The sequence below is a fragment of the Sorex fumeus genome, unplaced genomic scaffold (genome assembly GCF_029834395.1).
Source record: "Sorex fumeus unplaced genomic scaffold, SorFum_2.1 ptg000007l, whole genome shotgun sequence".
NCBI lineage: Eukaryota > Metazoa > Chordata > Mammalia > Eulipotyphla > Soricidae > Sorex > Sorex fumeus.
In genome coordinates this window covers 11,315,001-11,337,807 of record NW_026606064.1, presented here as the reverse complement: position 1 = coordinate 11,337,807, position 22,807 = coordinate 11,315,001, and the positions used below count along the sequence as shown (strand labels likewise).

At 54.5% G+C, this 22,807-nt stretch overlaps 1 protein-coding gene across 2 annotated transcripts in view; it reads left to right on the top strand.

Moving 5' to 3' along the window:
- EXT2 (exostosin glycosyltransferase 2) overlaps positions 1–22,807 on the top strand; it is a 129,616-nt gene that overhangs the window by 92,208 nt on the left and 14,601 nt on the right. For both annotated transcript variants that reach the window (XM_056131308.1, XM_056131317.1), the window contains exon 10: positions 4,704–4,870. In XM_056131308.1, the coding sequence (XP_055987283.1) occupies positions 4,704–4,870 (167 nt within the window). The remainder of the gene's footprint in view (positions 1–4,703; positions 4,871–22,807) is intronic.

Genomic DNA, 22,807 nt, shown 5'->3' with positions numbered 1-22,807 from the left:
AGTAAGGGGTCTTTCCGGGATTTGAAGCTGTTCCCCAGTACTGAGAGGCAGTCCTAAGACTCGGGGGTGACTTGTTGGATTTCTCACCTGATGATGTGTCACAGAACAGGCTGACTTGAGGCAGGGTGTTCTTGCTTTGATCTTTTTTTTGTTTTGTTTTGTTTTGAGGCCGCACCTAGTGATGCTTGGGGACTACTCCCAGCTCAGTACTTGCAGGTCACTTCTGTGACCATGCGGTGCCAGGGAGTATTTTTGGAGTGAAAATGCCTGAGTGCTGGGCTGGAGTGATAGCACAGCGGGTAGGGCATTTGCCTTGCACGCCGCTGAGCTAGGTTCGATTCCCAGCATCCCATACGGTCTCCTGAGCACCGCCAGGGGTAATTCCTGAGTGCAGAGCCAGGAGTAACCCCTGGGCATCACCGGGTGTGACCCAAAAATAGAAAGAAAGAAAGAAAGAAAGAAAGAAAGAAAGAAAGAAAGAAAGAAAGACTGAGTGTTGCTCCAAGCGTTTCACCTCATCTTAAGTCAGTTTATACCATGAGAACATTCTTCGCCATTTTGAGTCCAAATCAGTAAATACCCCTATTTATCAGTATCAGTAAATACTCCACCCAGCCATTGGCCATGGCCTTGCTTGAGGGGCCCTGGAGGACAGTCCCCCTGATTCCTCACCTGCCTCACACTCCAGATCGGGGAAGGGGCCGGGAGGCACGGTGGGGAGGGTAGGGGAGCGGGAGTCAGTGAGGAGGGCGTGCAGAACTCAAAGAATGACCCCGGAAGTAGATGGGGGAGCAGTCCTTGCCCAGCTTGGCCTGAGGGGCTGCCCGCTGCCGGGTAGCATTTCCAGAAGGGGGGTAGGGGTTGGGGACACACCCAGGCTGGTGGCATGGAGCCACTCACCCCTGGGATGCCACAGAGCCATGGGAAAGCCACCCGGGGGGGGGGGGCGGATTTGCTGGGGAGATTTGCCGAGGAGCTGGTCAGGGCTTCCGTGATGCCCACATGGACCCCTGTTTGGGGAGAGCCTCCAGTGAGCTGCTGGCGGGACAGCAGCCGAGCATGCCAGGGGGCTGGTCACCTTGCAGAGCATGCTGTGGGTAGGTGGCCCAGTCTACCTGCCTGCATGCCAGATGCTGAGGGAGTGAGGCCGAAAGTCCCCCAGAGCCGGGGCCAGGCAGGGTGCTTGCTTTGCACACAGCTGACCTGGGTTTGGTCCCCAGCACCCTATAGGATACCCCACCCAAGCACCACCTGGAGTGATCCCTGAGTGCAGAGCAGAAGTAAGATCTGAGCACTGCTGCGTGTGATCCCCACCCTCCTCCCACCCCACCCCCTGAAAGAAAGGGAAAGAAAGAAAAAAGTGCTCTGTTACCCCCACCCCCCCACCACTTGGAAGGAAAAAAAAAAACCTTCTTCAAAGCATCCCTCCAGCGCCCTCTACTGGCAAGGCTTATGGCTATGCCACGGGGCAGAGGAAGGACCAGTATTCCATCCTGGTAGAGAGAGAAAAGATGCCCAGATGCCTGGGGTGAATTGGTGGCCCAGAGGCCATCACTTGGCTGCAGGCACCGAGTTCCTTGAGGCGTTCTATAGAGGTCCTGGCTCCAGGCAGCTCCCTGAGCTTGTCCTGTCTCTCCTAGTGGAGGGTCCTTCTTCAAAGGGTGACCCCCACAGGCGAATACACAGTAAAGTGCAGAGGGTCTCAGGGGAACCCAGCCTGCCCCAGCCCCCTCCCCACAAAGCTGCCACAGAGAGCCTGTAAGGTGGAAATATCACCAACCCGCTCCCCATGGTAACATTCAGGTGCTGCCTTCAGCTCACTCCCACCTTCTCCCACAAGGCACTTTCCTGGCCTTACCTGTGTGTGTGTTCTAAGATGTGTTTAGGGGCTGGAGTGATAGCACAGCAGGTAGGGCGTTTGCCTTGCACGCAGCTGACCCAGGTTCGATTCCCAGCATCCCATATGGTCCCCTGAGCACCGCCAGGGGTAATTCCTGAGTGCAGAGCCAGGAGTAACTCCTGTGCATTGCTGGGTGTGATCCTAAAAGCAAAAAAAAAAAAAAAGTGTTTAGTTTCCATTTATTGTTGTTCCCCATGATGGGGGGTGGGGGGTGGGGGAAGAAGGGTGAGTGGGGTTTTGTTTGCTTGTTTGTTGCAGTTGCTATCTTGTTGTTCTTTTTTCTTTTTAAAGGCTGTGTTAAACCTTTTTTTTTTTTTTTGCGGGGTAGAGGTGTTTTGGGCCACAGCTGATGATGGTGCTCAGGGGTTCTCCCTAGCTCTATGCTCAGGTCTGATGCCTGATGGTGCTCTGGGGACCATATGTGGTGCCAGAGATTTGAACGGGGGGTCACAGCCCAGCACTCGCTCTCCAGCCCCTGTCGTTCTTGTTCTTCTGTGGGGCCGGGGGGCTGAGGTCTCTGCGCTGCCACTGAATTCCAGCCCAAGCCCCCTCCGTTTTAATTTTTTTTTTTTTTTGCTTTTTGGGTCACACCCAGCGATGCACAAGGGTTACTCCTGGCTCTGCACTCAGGAATCACTCCTGGTGGTGCTCGAGGGACCATATGGGATGCTGGGAATCGAACCTGGGTCGGCCACGTGCAAGGCAAACACCCTACCCGCTGTGCTATCACTCCAGCCCCTCTATTTTAATTTTTAATGCAGCAAATGTGTGTATGTGTGTCTCCCACACAAAATAAAACCTCTTTGCGGAGGGGGTTGGGGGTGCAGCCTGCCCAGTTTGTGAGAGCACCCGGGAGTCCTGCTCCCAGGACGTTTGAGAAGTGTCAGACTTCCTTTGCGGGACGACGGTGAATCTGTGGCTTGGATCGATTTGGATGAGAGATTTACGGGCAGGAGCCTTTTTGTTTATTCGGAAGGAGGAGCTGGGAGCCCACGAGAAGAAGGATGAAGGATGGCGCGTCCTCATTTGGCTCCGTACCTGGAAGGAAGCGTGGGCTGTCTGCGCTCCGAGTCCTGTTTGGCCTTTGATGCTTCGGCGGATTTAGATTCGCATAACCAGCCTTATCGTTTATTGGCTCTTTAACCCTGGTCAAGTTACTTAACCTCCTGGAGCCTTGTAAATACCACTTTGTAAATAATTTCTGCCCCAGAGGAGGATCGAATGGCATTTCACCTCCAGACTGTCTGACGTGCGCCAGTCGCTGGGTAGAGATCACCCCCTCCCCCCGCCCACCTTTCCCACACTCCCCCACCCCCCCTTCTCTCTGTGGATTCTTACCTGATGAGGAAGCCACTTGCCCGCCTCCCCATCTAGCCTCCTAGTTTGTATCCAGCCTTTGATCCCACCCCCAGACATTCACCGAGGATGTGATTTGGTGCCGGCAGTGGAGCTGTTATCAGCATCGGTTATTGCTGATTTAAAAGACAGAGGCCCACAGAATCATTTCTTTGGTCTCTTCCCTGGAGAGGTTTCATCAGGCACTGGGTCAGCCTTCCAGCTCTGGGCTGATTCAGACTGGGTGGGCCCCATCCTGAATTCCAGGCATCCCTTTCCTGGGCACACAGGGAACTCTCCAAGTATTGGGATGACGAAGCAAGAGGCCATCTCCGAACTCAGAAGGGGTGTGTGGCAGGGGGGTGGGGGGTGCCCACAAACACTAGATCTGTCCACGGTGACACGAGGGACGCTTTCAAAGCCATGTGGTGCCTCTTGCCTTCCGGCCCTCATGTGGCAGATGTCCCATGGGGAACCCCAAGATCTCTGGGCATCCACGTGAAGCAGAATGCATGTCTTGCAGTGTTGAATGAGACAGTTCTTAAAAATCTGGAGGCCCGGGGTGGAAATGGCTTCAGTCACTTCCAGGTATCACTGTCACTGTCACTGTCCTCCCGTTGTTCATCGATTTGCTCGAGCGGGCCCAATAACATTGCAAGACTTGTTATTGTGTTTGGCATATCAAATACGTCCACGGGGAGCTTTCCAGTCTTTGCCGTGCACTTCAAAGTATCACGGGAAAAAAAGATGTAAAGGCCAGTCTTGAGGTGGGGGGTTTCTCCTGTGCACTCGAAAACTCCCCCCCCCAATACGACCTAGACATTGGAGATCTGCTCTGGAAAATGGCCACGAGAGACCAAATCCCATGAACTGGAGGAAGGGCCCACTGCGGGGGTGGGTGGTCCATGGGATGGGGGGCACAGCAGGGATGGAAGCGCTCGTGGTGGAATCCCGGGTGGGGCCGTCTATGACTCACGACTCGGGCACTGCATGTCCACGTAGAGTCGCAGGCCGGGCCTGAGTTGGGGCAAACCTGAGTCAGGAGGATGCAGTGGAGGCCGTGCAGTTCTGACTGTAGGCCATGGCCCAAGAGCGGGGAGGGGGCCGGACTCATGACCCTTTGGGTCCTGTTGCATCTCTGCCTCTGGTTTGAGGTGCTTGCTCCGGTTAGGGTGGTGCTGAGACTGAAACTGAGCAGCGCAGTAAGGACTGAGGATTTGGGGGGGGGAAGAAAAAGCATGGAGAATATAAAACATGATAAAAATGCCTCTGTCAGAAGTTCCCATTGCACAGTTGTCCATGTGGATTTAATGAGAGCCGGGGATGTAAGTTGATTCTTTCATCTCATTTGTGAGACGATGCTTTCACCACGTTACCTACTCAGAAAAGTTAGAGGAGTAATAAATTCCATGTTGTTGGGTTTTGTTTAATATATATATATATATGTTTTTTTTTTTTTAATGTTTAGAATCTCTCTGGCCCAAAATCCGGGTTCCGTTAAAAGTTGTGAGGACCGCCGAGAACAAGCTGAGTAACCGTTTCTTTCCTTACGACGAGATCGAAACAGAGGCCGTTCTGGCCATCGATGACGATATCATCATGCTGACCTCGGATGAGCTGCAGTTCGGTTACGAGGTGAGGAGGGTTTGGCACTGGGTCTTGATCGCCTGGGTTTCTAGGGCCTTGTCCGGGCAAGTCTTTTCTAATAAGAACGTGTTTTGTTGGACCAGAGAGAGACAGAGCAGTGGGCAATGGCCCTTGCCTTGCAGGCAGCTGACCTGGGTTCGATCCCCAGCACCCACAGTGGTCTCCTGAGCCCCAGCAGGATAAACCTTGAGCACTGCTAGGTGTGGCCACAAGAATTGTTTTATTTCCTTCTCAGACATCATAGTTGGGAAATTTTAATGAACTCCAAACACAGGTTGGTAGAGAGTCAGGGTGGGGATGATGAAGCCGCTTTAAAACTGGGAAGGGGGGCAGTAGGGGGTAGCAGTGGTGCCCGTCCCTTCTGGCTGGGAACTCCCAAGGAGCGTTCCCGGCAAAGCGCATCTCTCTCTGGCGTTTAACAAGCACTTAATCGCTGTCTCCTCGGAAGAGTGAGTGCTCCCCAGGCCGGAGCAACGAGGGCCCCGCGACAATAAAAACATCAGGTCGTGAAGAAGAAGCCAGCCCGGCGACACTGACAGACAGAAAGCAGAGCCTTGGCCAGCCGGCCAGCCGTGCCCGGCCGCGTCTGGGGCGCGGAGGCGGGGCCTCCTGTCTTGAGGGAGCCACATTCCCTGTCGCCTGCCCATTCGCCGCGGCTGATGGATGAGGCCGGAGTCAGGGGTTAAGTGTGGAGACCAGGAAAGGTCTCCCCGGGGGAAAGTGCCAGAGCCAGGCCTGGTGAAAAGCAGGCGGGAGGGATGAGCCCTGTCAGGGAGGATGTCCGTGAGGGCCGTGGGTGGTGGCGGCAGTCATAGGAGCTTCGGGCCTGAGCTCCGCCAAAGTGTCATACAGCCAGGGAGTGGGGGCAGGGGAGGGGACAGTTGGGTTCAGTGTCTTAACTGGGATGTTGGTTTTACTGGTGCACACAGATGTCAAAACATAATCAACACAGACACTTGGAAACATGGTTCTGTTTATCACGTGTCAAGTCTATTTCCAAAAAGCTGTCCAGAATTCTATGTATACTCTTTTTTTTCTTTTTTGGGGTCACACCTGGTGATACACAGGGGTTACTCCTGGTTCTACACTCAGGAATTACCCCGGCAGTGCTCAGGGGACCATATGGGATGTTAGGAATCGAACCCGGGTTGGCTGCGTGCAAGGCAAATTCCTTACCTCTGTGCTATCGCTACAGCCCCCCAAGAATTCTATGTATACTCGTACAGTAGCATAAAGAAAAGACATACTTGAAATCTTTAATTTAAAAAAAAGTACCAGGTAAGTTCAGAGAAAGCTATAAAGCAGTGCTCAGGGAAACTGCAGAGCACCTTCATAAATGGAGAGACAGACCATACATAAGGATCTATGGTCTTATTATTAATAATAATAATTTCTCCCCCAAGTTGTGCTATAAATTCAAAACAATCCTAGTCAAAACCCCAGAATTTTTTTTTTTTTGGATGAAATTGAGAAGCTAGTTCTAAAGTCGAAAGGGAGATACAGTAGACCTAGGAAAACTAGGTTTTCTAAGTTCTTCTCTTTCTTCTCTAAAGTTGCAGGAAATAGATGACCTTATTCTAAAACTACAGTCGCCAAGACTCTCTTGGTAGTGGTGTCAGTGCACACGTTATACAACTCTTGAAACAGAGAAGTCTAGAGATCGGCCATGCATGTTCGGTCAGTTTATTTCCAGCAGAGTCACTTCCATGGAATACAGACTACCTCTTCAGTGGGTGGGGCTGGAACAACTGGGGAGTATGTCAGAAGTCAGGGATTTGGGGGCAAGTCATGACCTTTACTACCCACTATATAAAAATGTAATTCCCAATCAGCCCTCGTCGTAAATGCCAGCACTACAATTATAAAGCTAGTTAAAGGAAACAAAGGAACGTCTCCCAGTCAACGTGGGCTAAGCGAAACAGTGAGTCTTAAATAGAAGACCAAAGAGCATGACTTTAAAAAGAAGCGAAAACGTTGCCAGAGCAACCATACAGCGGGGAGGATGTTGGCCTTATAAGCGATGGAACCAGGTTTGATCCCTGGCACCCCACCTGGTCCCCGGAGCACCATCAGGAGTGATCCCTTAGGGCAGAGCCAGGAGTAAGTCCGAGTACTTGCCAGTGTAGATCCAAAACAAAAACAAAAACAAAAAAACCAAGAGTGGATCAAGTGGACTTTCATCAATCTCAGTAAGATTTCAAGACACTTCTAGGCATCCGTAAAGGTTAGAGACCGAGAAAATATTTTCAGAGCCTATGTGATGCAGGATGAGTTGACTCAAATACATAGAGAATGGTCACAACTCCGTAAGAAGAAAACATTAAAAATAAATAAATAAACAGAAAAGACGTTTCAAACAGCTGCTTGACCAGGAGCAGACAAAAATACAAACTAATGGAGAGAACCTCCTTGGCATCGTAGCCTTGGGGCAATTCTGTAATCAACCCCTCCAGATGATGGTGAGCGAGACTCGCTAGGCGGATGACTCAGATGGACGAGGCAGACGGTGGCACTTGTTGGCGGCGAATGTGGAGCAGTTAGACATGACTGTCGAGGGAGGCAGCCAGCGTGCAGAACTGTGTGGCAGGTCCTCATGAGGCGAGAAGGACACTCTTTTTATACGACCCCACTTCCAGAAATAAATGGAAACATGTGTCTACAGAGAAGCCTCGGACTTAAGAGTTTTTATGCTCCATTATCAAGATCTGAGAACTAAAGACCATCGGTGAGTGGAAGAGCAAACCGTGGCCCATCTCTGCCTCGAAAAAATACTAGTTTAGCAGTACAGATAGCTGCTGACTCATGTGAACAACATGGATAAGGCTCAGAGGTGTTAGGCCGGGTGAACAGAACCAGATGCAAAGAAGACTGTGGATCCTTGTGTGTGGAATTTTAGAGTCGGAGAAGGAAGGGAGAAAGAAAGAAGAAAGAAGAAAGGAAGGAAGGAAGGAAGGAAGGAAGGAAGGAAGGAAGGAAGGAAGGAAGGGGAGGGAAGGGGAGGGGAGGGGAGGGGAGGGGTGGGAAAGGGAAGGGAGGGCAGGGCATCAATTCAAGCCCTTCTTGTTGGAATTCAGCAGCGGTGTAGGATAATGCCCAGGTTCCCGGGCAGCCTCTGAGGAGCACATGAGTCCAGCAGACCAGAATAGTGCCAGAAAGGCTTTGAAACCTAAATCGATATTGCAGTCCACAGCCCACAAGAGTGGGCTGGGACGTACATCCTGAACCTCAACTGCCTGCTAAAATAGAGCACGTCAGAGGGGTCAGCATCTCGAGGGGAGGAAGGTTCAGGGCACTGTCCACAATCATTCAGCACCCCGGGAACAGGGAAAATTGCAACCTCCTTGAGAAAAGATAATCAACAGCTGCCAGCTTCAAGATGACAGAGGTTGGGATTACTTGACAAGGATTTTAAACCAGCCATCATCAAAAAAAGAAAGAAAAAATCCTTAAGCAATTATGAGCACCATTCAAAGAAGTGGAAAACAAAATAAGTCACAGCGAAAACAGGAGACAACAGAAACCCCCAAAGAAACCAGAAGATGTCAAGAAAAACCAAGCGGAGATTTTCAGAACTGAAAATTACAGTGGCTGGGTTGAAAAGAAGGCGTTTATTGGGTAAGCTACTGGAACAGGGGAGAGTCAGGGAATAATGTGAACTAGAGGAGAAGCCAGTAAGAAATGATCCCATCTGGGCCACAGAGAGAAATTAGAGAAAGAAAAATAAAAGTCCCAGCCTCCAAGGCTTGTGGCCCCAGAACTGAGCCTTAGACCAGCACCAGAGTTGCAGAAGAGAAAGCAGAATGTAAAGAAAGAATAGAAAGGAAGGGGCTGGAGCAATAGCACAGCGGGTAGGGCGTTTACCTTGCACGCGGCTGACCCGGGGTTTGATTCCCAGCATCCCATATGGTCCCCTGAGCCAGGAGTGACCCCTGTGCGTTGCTGGGTGTGACCCAAAAAGAAAAAAAAAAAGAATAGAAAGGAATATGAAAAAAATGGTGGCGTAGGCCAAAGAACATTTACCTCCCGGACTCAGGGAAGTTGAGCAAACTTCCCACATCCAAAGAAGGAGTCGTGTCCAGGGATGAGAATCGTGTGCATCAAATTTGTTGTAGCAGCTGTTCTCCTGCCCAGTGGAAGGTGGGACGGCAGACCCCATCCCCCGCCCTTCGTGGCTGAACTGATGGAAAAAGGGTCCCCTGAGCTGCTCGTTCGGTCCCCAACCTGATAGCACTTGAGCTGAGGCCAGGTAGATCCCGTGTTCCATGCCCTGCTCTGCCGTCTCAGGCTTTGCCACTCTCATGCTAGTTTCATTGTGTTTCGTTGTTTTTAATGAACCTGTTTGTTTTAAATTGTCCATCTTGGAAGCGATGTCACACTGACGAAACCTGGCTGAGAACTCCAGGGCTTTCTCAGCGGGGGACTGGGAAGCCCACCCCCCACCCAACACACACACACACACACACACACACACACACATGCACAGTACTGCCAGAAGCCCCAGCAGTCCCACCCACACCCCGACATCCTCCAACAAATAAATGGCCCAGCTTCACAGCTCTCCAACTAATCTGGAAGAGATGCTGGAGGTCACCTAATGTCTCAGTTCCCCGCCTCCTGGAGCACGTGGCCACATACGCAACACCTCCAAATTCTGTACTACTGACAGCCCAGCCCAGTAGGAACAAAGCAAATGAGATAGGAAAGCAGCATAGAAGTCCACCAAGCTCAATAGGTGTGAAAACAGTAACACAGGAGACTCCCAAGCACCAGCACAGCTCAGTAAACCCTGACACTGACTTCGACAACACCCTTGTGAGTTGCAACGATTTTCACACCTTTCCTTTCGTTGAACTATTTTTTGATAATCTCATTTGACTTTTTGCTGTGACAAGCACTATAAAGTAAATTATTTTTGTGCCTGCTAAGGAGGAAGGCTTGTGGGGTGGGATGGGGGTGGGGTAGGGACTAGGGGCATTGGTGGAGGGTGGGAGGGAAGGTTACACTGGTGGTGGGACTGGGTTTGGCACATTGAATGCCCGAAATGACTCTCTGATGAACGACTTGGTAAACTGTGGTGTTAAAGGAAAGTTTTCAAAATGGTAGAATTTATTTTTATGAAGTCATTTATTGGTAGTCTCTTATTGTCCTTGAGAGTTCACAGGATTTGGAATGATGGGCTCTTCTGCTTTCCATTCCTGTTATTGAGATTTTTTTCCCCCTCACTTTCCTTTCTCAGTCCAGTTAGAGGCTTATTGGGTTCACAGTCTTTTTAAAGACTCAGCTTTTAAGTCTTTCATGTGTTGGGGGGGCACACCGCTGATGCTGACGACTTCCTTCTGGTGCAGTGCTCAGGGATCATTTCTGGTGGGGAACCCTAGGCAATGCTGGAATTCGAACTCGGGTTGGCTGCATGTAAGACAGAGGTCCTCCACCTCTCACTGTCTCTCCAGCCGGCAGCTTTTGACATTTGTCGATTTTTCTTTAGACTCTGTTTGTTGTGCATCTAATGGACTGATCCTTTTTTTTTTTTCCGGATTAACTTCTTCCTTGAACTTTCTTGAGTTGAAGTTGCTGTTTTTCCTTTTTTTTTTTTTTTTAATCTGCTGGTTTAGGTCACTGATCTCTGTTTCTCTAATGTATTTATTTAAAGCTGTAACTGTCTCCTTTTCCAGTCCTGAGATTCCCGGGTTTTGATTTGTCGTTTATTAAATGACCCTTAAGTTTTAAATACCTTCTAACTTCCATTCTGATAACTTCTTTGAGCCCTCCTCATGTGTCACCTTGGTCTTGGTAAAATTTTGGGGGGGAGTGGGGTGTGGTTTGGGCCATGCCTGACAGTGCTCAGGGCTTACTCCTGGCTCTGTGCTCAAGGACTCAGAAGACCATATGGAATGCTGGGGATCAAACCCAGGTCAGCCGTGTGTAAGGCCAACGCCCTACCCACTGTGCTATCTCTGCCCGCTGCCTCTCTGTCTTAATGATTTCTGAATCCGTTCCCCTGTGATCAGACAGTATTCTCCAGGGACCTGGGGAGGGCTCCGTGCTGGCAGGAAGCGGCATGCTCCCCCCCACCCACCCTTGGCTGGGCCGATACGCCCAGCGCTATCCCAGCATCCTGTGGTCTGTGAACCCCCAGCACCACCACCAGGCGTGTGTGCTCGCCAGAAGGGCCACAAGATGCTGCCGCCAGCAGCCGAGGGGAACAGCGAGGGTGGGTGGGGAGGACAGGCATGCCGGTAGGATTTTATCATGTAGACAGTGGCCTGGCCCAAGATGGGCTTGGGTGATACCCTGTCCCTGCTTGTTCCTCTCTGAGTCAGCCCCATTCCTTTTCTTTCTTCCGCGTGTGTGTGTGTGTGTGTGCATGTGTGTGTATGTGTGTGTGTATTTTGTTTGTTTGTTTTTGTTTTTTGTTTTTTTTCCCTGTAGTCTTTCTCATCTCAGCCATTGTTTAGTTCACTCTCCCTGTTAAAATCAAAACTGCTTTTCAATGGAAGGTTCAGTCGGTGAGCATGGAAAAAAGACACCACGAAGTGGCCAGTTTCCTGCCATGGCTCTAAGGACTTCCCGGAGAAATTCTGGAGAGAGCAGTGTCTCTCGCACGCGGGAGTGGTCTGGAAGGCAGAGCTAGGCGCCTTCCAAGAGGCTGCTCTCCCGACTCCTGCCTGGCCCAGACTAGATAGATACCCTGATACCCAGAAATGGCTCCAGCGAGGCAGGCGCCCGGTCAGAAGTGTTTTGACCTTAGACTGGCTCCACCCCGGCCCCGTGTGGCACCATGGTTGTGGGTGAGGCTGCGGGACAGGTGGAGATGATGGTATAGCAGATAGAGGTGGGAGAAGGCAGAACTGCCCACATCCCTCCACCCCCACCCCCATCATCCTCCTCGCACCTTCTTGGTGTACTTACACCACTGGCAAGCCTTTCCCTACACGTCACTGACACCGTTTTGACCCAGGGGAAAAGAATGCATAGAATCTGCAATTCTGTGGTGCAATGTGTTTGGGGAGCCAGGGCTGAGTAGGGTCGGGGTTCTACTGAGGCCCGTGCTGGGGAGTTGCAGCCTGTTTTTCATACTGGAGGGGGGGGGTCCCTGCATCCCCGTTTCCCATTAAGTTTGCAGGGACTGAGTGTGTGAAGGCAGCCGACTCTGCAGCTTGCCAAACAGGCACAGAGCAGAGCCCCCAGAGGGTCGCCCGGAGAGGGTGGGCAGGGGTCCCCAGGCTCTGCGAAGGACCGTGTGACCTCCTCGGATTTGTGGGCTTGCCCGGGGGTCATCCAGCAGTGGCTCAGGGCTCCTCCTGCCCAGGAGGTGCGAGCCACAGCCCTTGTCAAGGTGAAGCATGAATGGGCCTCACACTGTGCCCGCCTCTGCTGGTGTGGCTCCATTCACACCCCCAGGTCCCCACGGGAAGTTGTTCTGAGAAAGTGTGAGCACCGGGAGGGACCTGGGGATGAGCCCGGTCATCCCCCATTTTACTGCTGGCAAAACTACATGCAGAGGGGTTGAGTGACTTCTTGTGGGGTGCCCAGCATACCATGGATGTGGCCTTAGAGCCCCCCCCCCCACACACACACACTGGGTGAAGTCAGACCTTGTCGGAAGCCGTCTTCCTACAGCGTCTGTGATGGGAGCACACGGGGATTTGGGTACGGGGCTAAATACTGGTTCCGATTCTTTCCTCAACCGGAAGGTATCACAGCAGTCACTTGGCTGTTTTGGGGGACTGGGGCGTGTGTGTGTGTGTGTGTGTGTGTGTGTGTGTGTGTGCGCGCGCGTGTGTTCAGGGTCCGTGTTAGAGGCAGAGGGTGCTGGGAAGTGTGACGTTTCCCCCGCTCTGGTCCCCGAAGAAGCCAGGAGCTCGAGGCTGTTCTTCCGTGGCCCTGTGTGTTTCTGACTTGTTTGACAAGCTGCTACCAGATGTGGAAACACTTCTCCAGCCCGCCTGGGATAATTTATTTATCTGTTTATGTATCTTACCAGGAAAAGTATCTATTGAGTTCTTGATACTCATTTGCAGGGAACTCCTAGGGGAACAGTAGCCGCGGATAGTGTTACTTGTGCGTTTGATTCTGCTTCCCTCCCCCCCGCCCCCAGCGGCCCCCTCAGCCCCCACCTCACCTCCCCACCCCCTAAGCCTGTCCACATCTTCTATTTCAGACCCAGGGAGCCCGGAAACCCACTGCAGCCGCCCCGCCGCCCCTCCCCCCCCACACCCTCCCCAGCCAGCTTCCAACATGTGGCGGAAAGTGGGCCCGCCGCGGCTCTTGGCTGAAGGCACAGACCCGTGAATTTATTTTCCCCTCTCCTACTTTGATCCTCCTTTTTGGCCATAAAAATTATTAGGAGCCCTTAAGTGTCGAACATTTTTCACCTGAAGGCGCGCTGCTCTCTTGGCCAGCGGCTCTGGTTATAAAGTTGGCGCTTGTGCTGGGGTGGGATCACGGGTGCTCCCGGCTCAGCTGCTGCCCTGCCTTTGACTGGGGGATGGGGGTGGGGAGGGGGGGGGTCCCTGGGGGGGGGGTCCATCGTGAGAACTTATCTGTGTTAACTCCACTGAGAGCTGCCTGAGGAAGGGACCAGTATATAGTGTCCAAGCATCTCTGGGAGCTGGAGGAGTCTGACCTGTATTTTTTTTTTTTTTTTGAGCCTGAAACCATCACGAGCAGAGCACCAAGAGGAAAGCCCTGGGGAGGTGGGAGGGGGGAGGGCTTGGTGTTCGGTGGCCTGGAGGTCCCCCAGACAGATTATCAGCACAGGGTGGAGACTTACTTGTTGGGGCTCACAGGGAAGGTTTAGATGAGTTTCGTTTAGATGAGAACAGGGCTCCTGGGTGGGTGGGGTGAGGGGGTCAGCAGGCGTGTTTGATGGGGGATGGGTGGGCAGGAAGGCTGCTGAAGGAGATGGGGTCAGAGCCAAGAGTTTGCAGGATGAGCTGGTGATGGTGGGGACGTCAGAGTGCGTGTCAGCGAGGAATCCCCAGACGCAGCCCTCAAATGACCGGAAGTGTCTGGAGAAGGAGCAGGTAGGCCCCCACGCAACGCAGAATCCAAAGGGACCCGGTGCAGGTGGCCCTGACTTATTAACCCTGAGTGGCCCGGGCCCAGGGCCTACCTGCCAGCAGGGTTGTCTGCGCCTCTGGGGACAGCTTGCACCCCTCCTTCCCATCTGACTTTTCCCCTCCCAGCCCTCTTCCTGCGCCCCGGGGTGAGTGGGCTCAGCTGGCCCTGCCCTCTGCCCGAAGCCTAGGAGGCGGCTGGTTGGCATCCCTCCTCTGAGTGCCAATGCTGCCCGCCTACCTTTCCCTGGGCCTGGCCACCCCATGGCATGCTGGAAAGGATGCCTGTCCACCTCTGTCCCACTGCAGTTACCGCCCTCTGAAGCAGTCCAGAAGTCCTGGACACATGGTCCCCAGGAGAGGGGACCGGGGCCTCTTCTCTCTGCATTCAGGAAAGATATCTCTGTGTGTGTGTGTGTGTGTGTGTGTGTGTGTGTGTGTGTGTGTGTGTGTGTGGTGGGGTATCCTTCCCAAGAGACCCCTCACACACACACCCATGGCTGTCATTGCCTGTGGCTCCCCACGTGCCACTGGTGGAACGGAGCCATCCCGGGCTCAGCTTGCTCAGATTTACACCCCGAGACTCCCGGGTCCCAGGGGAGAGTCGCCCACGTGGGCTGCCCCACCAGCCAGCACCGCCAAAAGTGTATCCGAGCTGCGGGGACCCCACCCCCACCCACCTCCACCACCACCACCACCACCGGAGGTGCCGAGAGATGCCACCACCGTGAGGGTCGACCTCGCTGAGCTGCGCCACAGTACCCAGTCCCAGCGGGAGGACGAGTCAAATAAATGTTAAGGGAAGGAAATGGAATGTGCGGGCCACTCGCCCACGGAACAGCTGAGGGTGCAGAGCCGCAGCCGGGCAGGAATCAGGAGCGAGTGACACTTGGCTCTTCCCCACAAGAGCCCGTTGACACAAGCAGCACAGAATTTGTTGAACCAACCCTTTAACAGGGCATCAGACGGAGGCTGAGGCAGGGGGTGAGAGGGGTCTCCTCTGTCTTCCAAAAAGGAGGCACCCGGCTTCGCCCGTCCCCACATGGTCCGGTGTGTGGCTTCTGCGTGTTCACGGGACGGTGTGTGAGGGGGTGGCGTTTTTGAGGGAAGGTCTCTCCTGACCTCCTCTTTCCGTGCCAAGTGTGGCCCCCAAACCAAACCAAAACAAACGTAGGGACAACATGGATAGAAACACAAGAAAGAGCCGTTCCGGGAGGACACAGTGATTTTTATTTCTCTGTCCTTCTTGAAGTTGCCTCCTTGTAGAAATGGAGAATAGCTGTGGGGCTGGCCGCAGGTGGGGTGGGGTGGGGGGGCGGGAATCTATGAATGTGAGTACCTGGCTGGTGGGGGTTGGGGTCAGGGGTAGGGGGAATCATGGCCAGGGCTGTCACCTGACTCTTAACCTCAGGGTCATGTGCTGTGATTTCTCAGTGTGGCAAGATGCCACTGCGGCCGGCAGCGGGGACACAGGAAGGAGAACCCGGTTCTCTGCGGTGTCCTCCCCGCTGCCTGGGGATCCTCAGCTGTCTGCAGACCCCTGGGGGTCCAGCCGGCGTCTGACGTGCAAACGCGCCCATGGATCAGGAAGTTGGAACTCGGGTCTGGCTGTCTCTGAAGTCAGATCAGAGCAGGTAGCCTGTCGAGAACTCGGTCGGCATCAGGAGCCGCATTTGGGGACCTGAGGAACCTCTTCCTGGGTTTTGTTGTTCGTTTTTTTTTTTTTTCAGTGCTGCTGCTGAGGGCAAACTAGTTTTGACAGTGTGTGCTTTATTCTAGTTTTGAATAAAGTGAATCAGTCCTGTCAAATCAGTTTTGGGGAATAGTGGGTCAGAGAGAGAGAGAGAGAGCGTAGGGCAGGGGGACGGGTGTGGGGAAGGGAGGACGGTACTTGCCTTGCATGCAGCTGACCCTTGGTCAATCCCCAGTACCACGTAGGGACACCTCTGCCCCCTGCCAGCCCCACTGGGAATCACTTCTGAGCACAGAACCAGGAATAGCCCCTGAGCACTGCTGGAGTGTAGCTCGAACCCCCACCCCAAATAATAAGGCAACGAGGAGACAGATGAGGGATTTGGAAGAGACCCTCCCTTTGCAGCTGGCCCCTTCACCAGGAGAGGTCAAGGTCGCACTCCAGGGCATGACAACTGACTCCTTATGTAAGGATTCTGGAACCCAGTCTGTGCCTCGACACCTCTCCAAGTCATCACTGAGTTTGTGCCCGGCCCCACGAGATGAGGCGAAAGCAGACAAGTGCACCTGTATGTCCCCAGCCCTGGACTAACGTGTCGGGGAACCCCCTCCCCACCCCCCATCCCACCAGACATGACTCCCATCTTTGGTCTTCGGTCACTCCAGTGGGGCCTCACCAAAGCCCATGTGAGTGTTTGCCTATTGACCCGAAGAGCCAAAGCCTCGGTCTCCATTCATTTGTAGAATTTCCACTCATTTGCAGCATTTGTCCCTCTGCACCTGATTGCTCTTCTCCTATTTTCCTTTTTTTCTTCCCTGCCTGCCACTTTCCCAGGTAGCTCCCCTCGGAGGCTAGGGTGACAGAAATAAAAACGACCTCGTGTTCCCTGGGTCTCGAGGAGTGCGCAATTGAAAACCCCGCGTCCTGCTCCTGACCCTCCCCGCCCGGCGCCCCCGCCCCCCAGCCCACTCCGACTCCCCCTGTCTCCGGCCCCTCTTTATTATCTCCCGCGAGACTCGTGGCCCCCTGAAAATATGGTGGTCGAGTCTAATCTTTCCTTCAGCTGCTCTTGACTTGTCTTTCCTTCAGGGCCCCCAGCCTTGCGGGCGGGGCAGACGACCTGCAGGGGGCTTCATCCCAGTTGGCCTCACAACTGAGAAGGCATTGAGAGCAAGGGGGGTTGTTGGAGGGGGGGGGCGCGGGGTCCTTCCCAGAGCTGTGGATGTAGCCTCCCTGGCTCAGAGGGAAGTAGAAACCCTACTCCTTCGGCTTTTAGAGGACGAGGGACAGATGACAGTGAAAAGGGGTCTCATCCTTTCCCACTTTGTCTCCCATCCCTACCATTCCCCCCCCCCCCCCCCATCGAACGTGTCCCAGTGACTCACCGCCTTGTCCCCAGCCTTGTCCCCATTGGGAGCTCTGGGACAGGGAGGAGATGAGCAGTGGGAGGAGGTGAGGGGCTTTCTAGAGTCTGAAACATCTCCTAGACAGACCCCAGCAGCAGAGGGGAAGCCGTCTTGCGTTATGGGGCCCTCGGCTCTCTCACCTGGCCCCATCTCACCTGGCCCTCAGAGCCACCTTCTCAGGGCAGTGACCAGCAGGTGGTGGAAGCCTGGCTCGGGAGTCCCATCCGCTGAGGCCTAACTTGCCCTGACTTCCTCCCTGCACCCGGCCTGAAGCAGGACGGGAAAGGAGGGCCAGACCGACAGGGAAGCAGCCAGAGTGCTTGCCTTGCACACTGCTGACCCGGGTTCAATCCCGGGCACCATCAGGGGTGATCCCTGAGCACAGAGCCAGAAGTGAGCCCTGAGAACTGTTGGGTGGGCCTCCCCCAAAACACACACACAGAGAGAGAGAGAGAGAGAGAGAGAGAGAGAGAGAGAGAGAGAGAGAGAGAGATTACAAAAAATGATGGAGCGCTAGTCTTCTTGCACTAAGACACTTTCAAGCCCCCGGGCAGTCTGGAGCTGGGGGGATTGGCCCCCAAGACCCAGAAGGCTTCTGGAGCATGGCTTTCCTGTTCAGTATCCTTTAAACAGAGCCCCACGCGGGGTTGAAAAGGCTCCTCAGGCAGTCTGGCGTGATCTCACGGGTCAGCCTCAGCACATACTGCAGCATCGACGCATGTTCCTCAAGACAGGTCAGCTCTTGGGAGCCCCAGGGGGCGGCTGTGGGGCTAAGCCTAGCTCCGGATGTCCAGCATCGCCATGGCATCATGTGCAGGGGGGAATGGGGGGGAGGTAGATGAAGGCTCTTGGCTTCTCCCACAATAGCCCCTTGACAAAACCAGCCAAGGACCAGTTAAAGAGAAGGGGAAAAAAAATTTTTTTTTTTTAAAACCTTGAGCTAAAAATGAACTGCATCCCACTTCAGCTCAGGAAATTCCACATCTTAAAGGTGAGCTTTGTTCCAGAGGCCCGAGAGGGAGCCCAGAGATTGCCTCCTCAGTGCAAAACCACGAGCTGCTGGCCGCGGGCCAGCCGCCCCTTTCCCATCTGGGCCTCGCGCTGGACACGCCTGAGGGGGAGAAGGGCCACCACTGGCCAAGCCCTGTGCGCGCAGCCTGGCTCCTTGGGCTGTGGCACCCAAGGGTGCACCCACAGTCACTGGGCTCATGGCAAGGTCAGCAGAGCCCCATTGGGGGTGAGGGGGTGGCTTGTGCGAGGAAAGAGACAAACCTGAGCTCAGCACAGTGACCCCTGGCCGCCAGAACCCCCCGACCCCCTCACAGTGTTGAGTCTGTGGATTAGACAACCCCGGGGCATGGCTGGACACCCCGGCCATGGGGAGCCTCGCCCTGTGGGGTGACTCGGGGCACCCCCCTGGAGGGTGTCAGAGCTGGAAACTTCCAGATGGGAACCACCTGTTGTCTCACCTTCCCCTCGCTCCCCCTGCTCTCCTCCCTGCCCCCCCCACCCCGCTTCCTGGCGCTGTCTGCGGTTAGCACGCGCCCAAAGTCAATCAAACACGTGCCCCCTCAGCCTCTTGAGAACAGCGCGAGCACCCCAGCCGCATCTCGGGAGCCTTGGTGGTACCCTGCGCCCTGCGCTTGGCGTTTCCGGCTGCACCGAACCAGGCCCAGTGCAGCCCTGAGAAACTCCCACCTTGCCGTTGGCCATGGCGGAGGGGTTAGTGGCCGTGGAACAGCTGACCGAGGAAGGAGGAGATCTCGGGTTTCTCGGACATCCAGAGGCCACCGAGCCCGGCCCCTCCTTTTCCGGGCTCGTAAGGTGCTGCAGGGCGGAGCTGGTTCGGAGCCCACCTGGATCCTGAGCTGGGCTGCCTTTCCTCTCTTGGGGGTCATCTCGGCCTTTTCAACCAAGGTAGAAGATGGATCGATCGTTGTGAGATCAGAGACCTTAGGAGAGAGGAGGAAGGGAGGAAGAGGGGCTGACTGACTCCCTAGACAGCCAGGAAAGCTTAGCTAGGGGGGCACACAGCAGAGAGACCACCTCCTTAATCAGGGCGAGGGGTGGCGAGTGAGAACAGTGAGGATGGCAGGGAGCAGTTGGAGGATGGTGTGATGGTGTGACGACCACCAAGTCCCTGAACGAAGGGCCAGCCAATTGACTGCTCATTCGCGGGGCTCCTCCTCCCGGTCACTGCCAAGTCCCCGACCCACCGAGGCCTGGGCCTCCATCTGTGGGGACAGCGTGGGATTAAAATATCAAGGAGGGGGGCTGGAGAGATAGCACAGCGGGTAGGGTGTTTTTGCCTTGCACGCGGCCGACCCGGGTTCGATTCCCAGCATTCCATATGGTCCCCCGATCAGCGCCAGGAGTAATTCTTGAGAGCAGAGCCAGGAGTAACCCAAGAGCATCGCCAGGTGTGACCCCAAAAGCAAAAAATAAGTATATCAAGGAGGAGCCACGTTGGGCGCGCTGGTGGGGTGGGCAGGCAGTGAGGACGGGCTGCCCAAGCTCTGCCACCCCTCCCCACCACATCTCAGATCTCAGATGTTCACAGCCCACCCGGCAGGGGTGGTGGGGGGTGGGACGCCTGTTAGTGATGACCGCCACCGCCCCCCCCCCTCCGGCTGGTCCATCGCTTTCTGAAGGCCAAGGGAGAAAGATGGATTCTCGAGGTGCTGTGGGGCGCCCTGAGGAGAAGAGGGAGAGCTGGGGGGTGGGGGGGTGGGGGCGGCCAGTCAGGGAGCTGGGAAAATGCCTCTCTGGGCGCCTAATGGACTGGGCTGGGGGTGCGATTAGCGGTCCAGCCTGCGTGCACGCGCGCCCCTCCTTTTTGATCCTGTAGTCGGCAGCAGTTATAGATGAAGTGACAAGGACTGGTCTCTTGATTGTATCCAGCTGCCTTGAAATGGGGCCGCCACAGCGGGGGGTGGGGGAGGCTGGGGGAGGGGCGTGGGCAGGGGGTGCCGGAAGCCTGGCACTCGTGGAAGGTTGGCTCCCCGGGAACCCAAAGCGCAGGACGCCTTGGCTGCTCCGGGCAGCCGTGCCCACCACCCACCCACCCACCCACATGCACCCCAGTATCTGGGGAAGGAACCAAGAAGGGATCCAGGTCACTGACAGGCAGAGAGGGCTGATTGAATTTGCGCCGTAAGTCACGTCAGCAAAGGGATGGCTGCCGCTGGCCGGGAACTTGAACCCTACACGAGCCTCTGGGAAAGTCGTGGGTGAGTGGGGGGCTTTGTGCGGGGATTCCTCAAGGAACTGGGAGAGTGCAACTTTCACCAGATACCCACAGAATGGAAGACCCGTCTCCTCCCCCCCACCCAAGGGACCACCCCGGCCACCTTGCTCATCCCTGGGATGGAGTGGGCACAGCAGGAACCCTCCAGACCCCTCCCCCCTTTCGTCCCAGCTGTTTGCAGTGACGGAACTGGGGGGGATGGTGTGTGCCATTGGGAGCCCCTTTAATTTGGGGGCCTCTCTCTCACATTGTGCTGGTGATGCCATTGGGGTGGGGGTGGGGGGCCCCTTACACAAGTGTTTGGTGTTGGGGAAAGGAAGCAGGCCAGGCCTCTGCCTGGGGTGCCCCCTCCCCCGGGAAGTTAGGACTCTCCCCAGCTCCTGCCGCTTTGGGCCCTCTCAACTGGCAATCATCCCCTCTTGGTGCCGTCTTCCTGGGGACAGCGTCCAGAGTTTCTGCTCTGGCGTCTACAACGGCAGCACACACGGTGGACACTGCCGCCTCCATCCTTGCAGAACTTAGGGCTCCGGGCTTCCGTCCTCTCACCCAGAGCCTGTGTCCTGGTGCTATGTCTCTGTCCCTGTGTCCGGGTCCTGTGTCCAGGCCCGGTGTCCATACCCTGTGTCCTGACCCTGTGTCCAGGCCCCCCTCGGCATGGGGCACACCCTCACATTCGGGAGAGCACTGAGATGATACGGGTTCAGTTGTCCCAGAGCGTGGGGTCCCACAGGAGGGAAGCAGGTGATGAATCCAGAAGGAGCCCCAACCCTGATCAACCCCTCCACGGAAAGTGGGCTGAAGATAGGCCTGGGCTGAGGACCGGCCTGGGTGTAGTTTCCCCTAGAGGGGAAGGTCGGAAAAGGCCTTCTGGAAAAGGGTGAAGCATTTGAGCTTAGAAGCAGGAGCTAGCGTGCAGGAACCAGCATTTGAGGGGCTGGGGCGTGGGACGGGTCCACTTGTATGAATTCCAAGCTGGGTACAGCCACCGAGGTAAAGGCCCTCCCGTTGATTGTCGATTTGCTCGAGCGGGCCCAGTAACGTCTCTATTGGAGACTTTGTTGTTACTTTGTCTGGCATATCGAATACTCTCGGTAGCTTGCCGGGCTCTCCGAGAGAGGCGGAGGAATCGAACTCGGGTCGGCCATGTTGGCCGCTTGTAAGGCAAACGCCCTACCGCTGTGCTATCGCTCCAGCCCTGAAGCTGATGGTGCCAGAGCAATGGCAGGGAAGGTGAGAGGTCGTATTGGGGCCACGGGACTTGTGAACAGATGGGGTGGGGAAAGGCAGAAGGAAGAGGTAGGGGAATAGCTTCGGGGCTTGAGCATCTGGGGAGAGCGGGTATTGAGATGGAGATCCTTGAGAGAAGGGCTCCGCTTGGATATGGAGTCCTATGTCCAAGGAGCAGCCTTGGTCGGATGCCACCATCAGTTTGAGACCCAGCGGGGGGGGGGGGGGGGGGGGATATTCAGTAAGTTATTGGTTATCTTCTCCGGGATGTTCCAGGCCAAACCTCCACGCGGAGGTCTTTGGGAGGTATTGAAAGTGGCTGAAATGACACCCCAAAGGAGAGAGAGAGAGAGAGAGAGAGAGAGAGAGAGAGAACAAAAGGGAATGCCCTGCCACAGAGGTAGGATGGGATGGGGGAATGGGGGGTGGGAGGGATACTGGGACTGGTGGTGGTAGAGAATGGGCACTGGTGGAGGGATGGGTGTTCAATCATTGTATAACTGAAACCCAAGCACAAACATTTGTAAGTCTACAACTGTACCTCATGGTGTTTCACTAATTAAAAAAAAAAAATTTTTTTTTAAAAAAGTGGCTGAAATGAGCTGAGATTACTTAGTCCAGAGAAAGAGAGGGGCCAGAAGGGCCAGGGACTGTAGTCTAGAGGCTGGTAAAGGATGGGCGATGCTCAGTGTTTACAGTAGTCAGAATCTGGAAAAAAAAAAAAACCCAAGTGCCCAAGAACAGATGACTGGTTAAAGAAACTTTGGTATATCTACACAATGGAATCCTATGCAGCTGTTAGAAAAGATGAATTCTTGAAATTTGCATATAAGTGGATCAACATGGAGAGTATCATGCTAAGTGGAATGAGTCAAAAGGAGAGGGACAAACATAGGAAGATTGCACTCATTTGTGGAATTTAAAGCAATATAACGGGAGACTAATACCCAAGGATAGTAGAGATAAGGACTTCACGGCTTGGAAACCGGCCTCATATGCTGGGGGAAAGGGCAGCTCAGATAGAGAAGGGACCACCAAGTAAAGGATGCTTGGAGGGCTCGTTCAGGATGGAAGCTGCATCCTGAAAGTAGACTATAGACCGAACGTGATGGCCACTTAATACCTTTATTGTAAACCACAACACCCTAAAAGAGAGTAAAAGGGAATGTCCTGCCACAGAGGCGGGGTGGGGAGGGGATGGAGTGGGGGTGGTGGGAGGGATACTGGGACCATTGGTGGTGGAGAATGGGCACTGGTGGAGGTATGGGTACTCGATCACTGTATGACGAAACA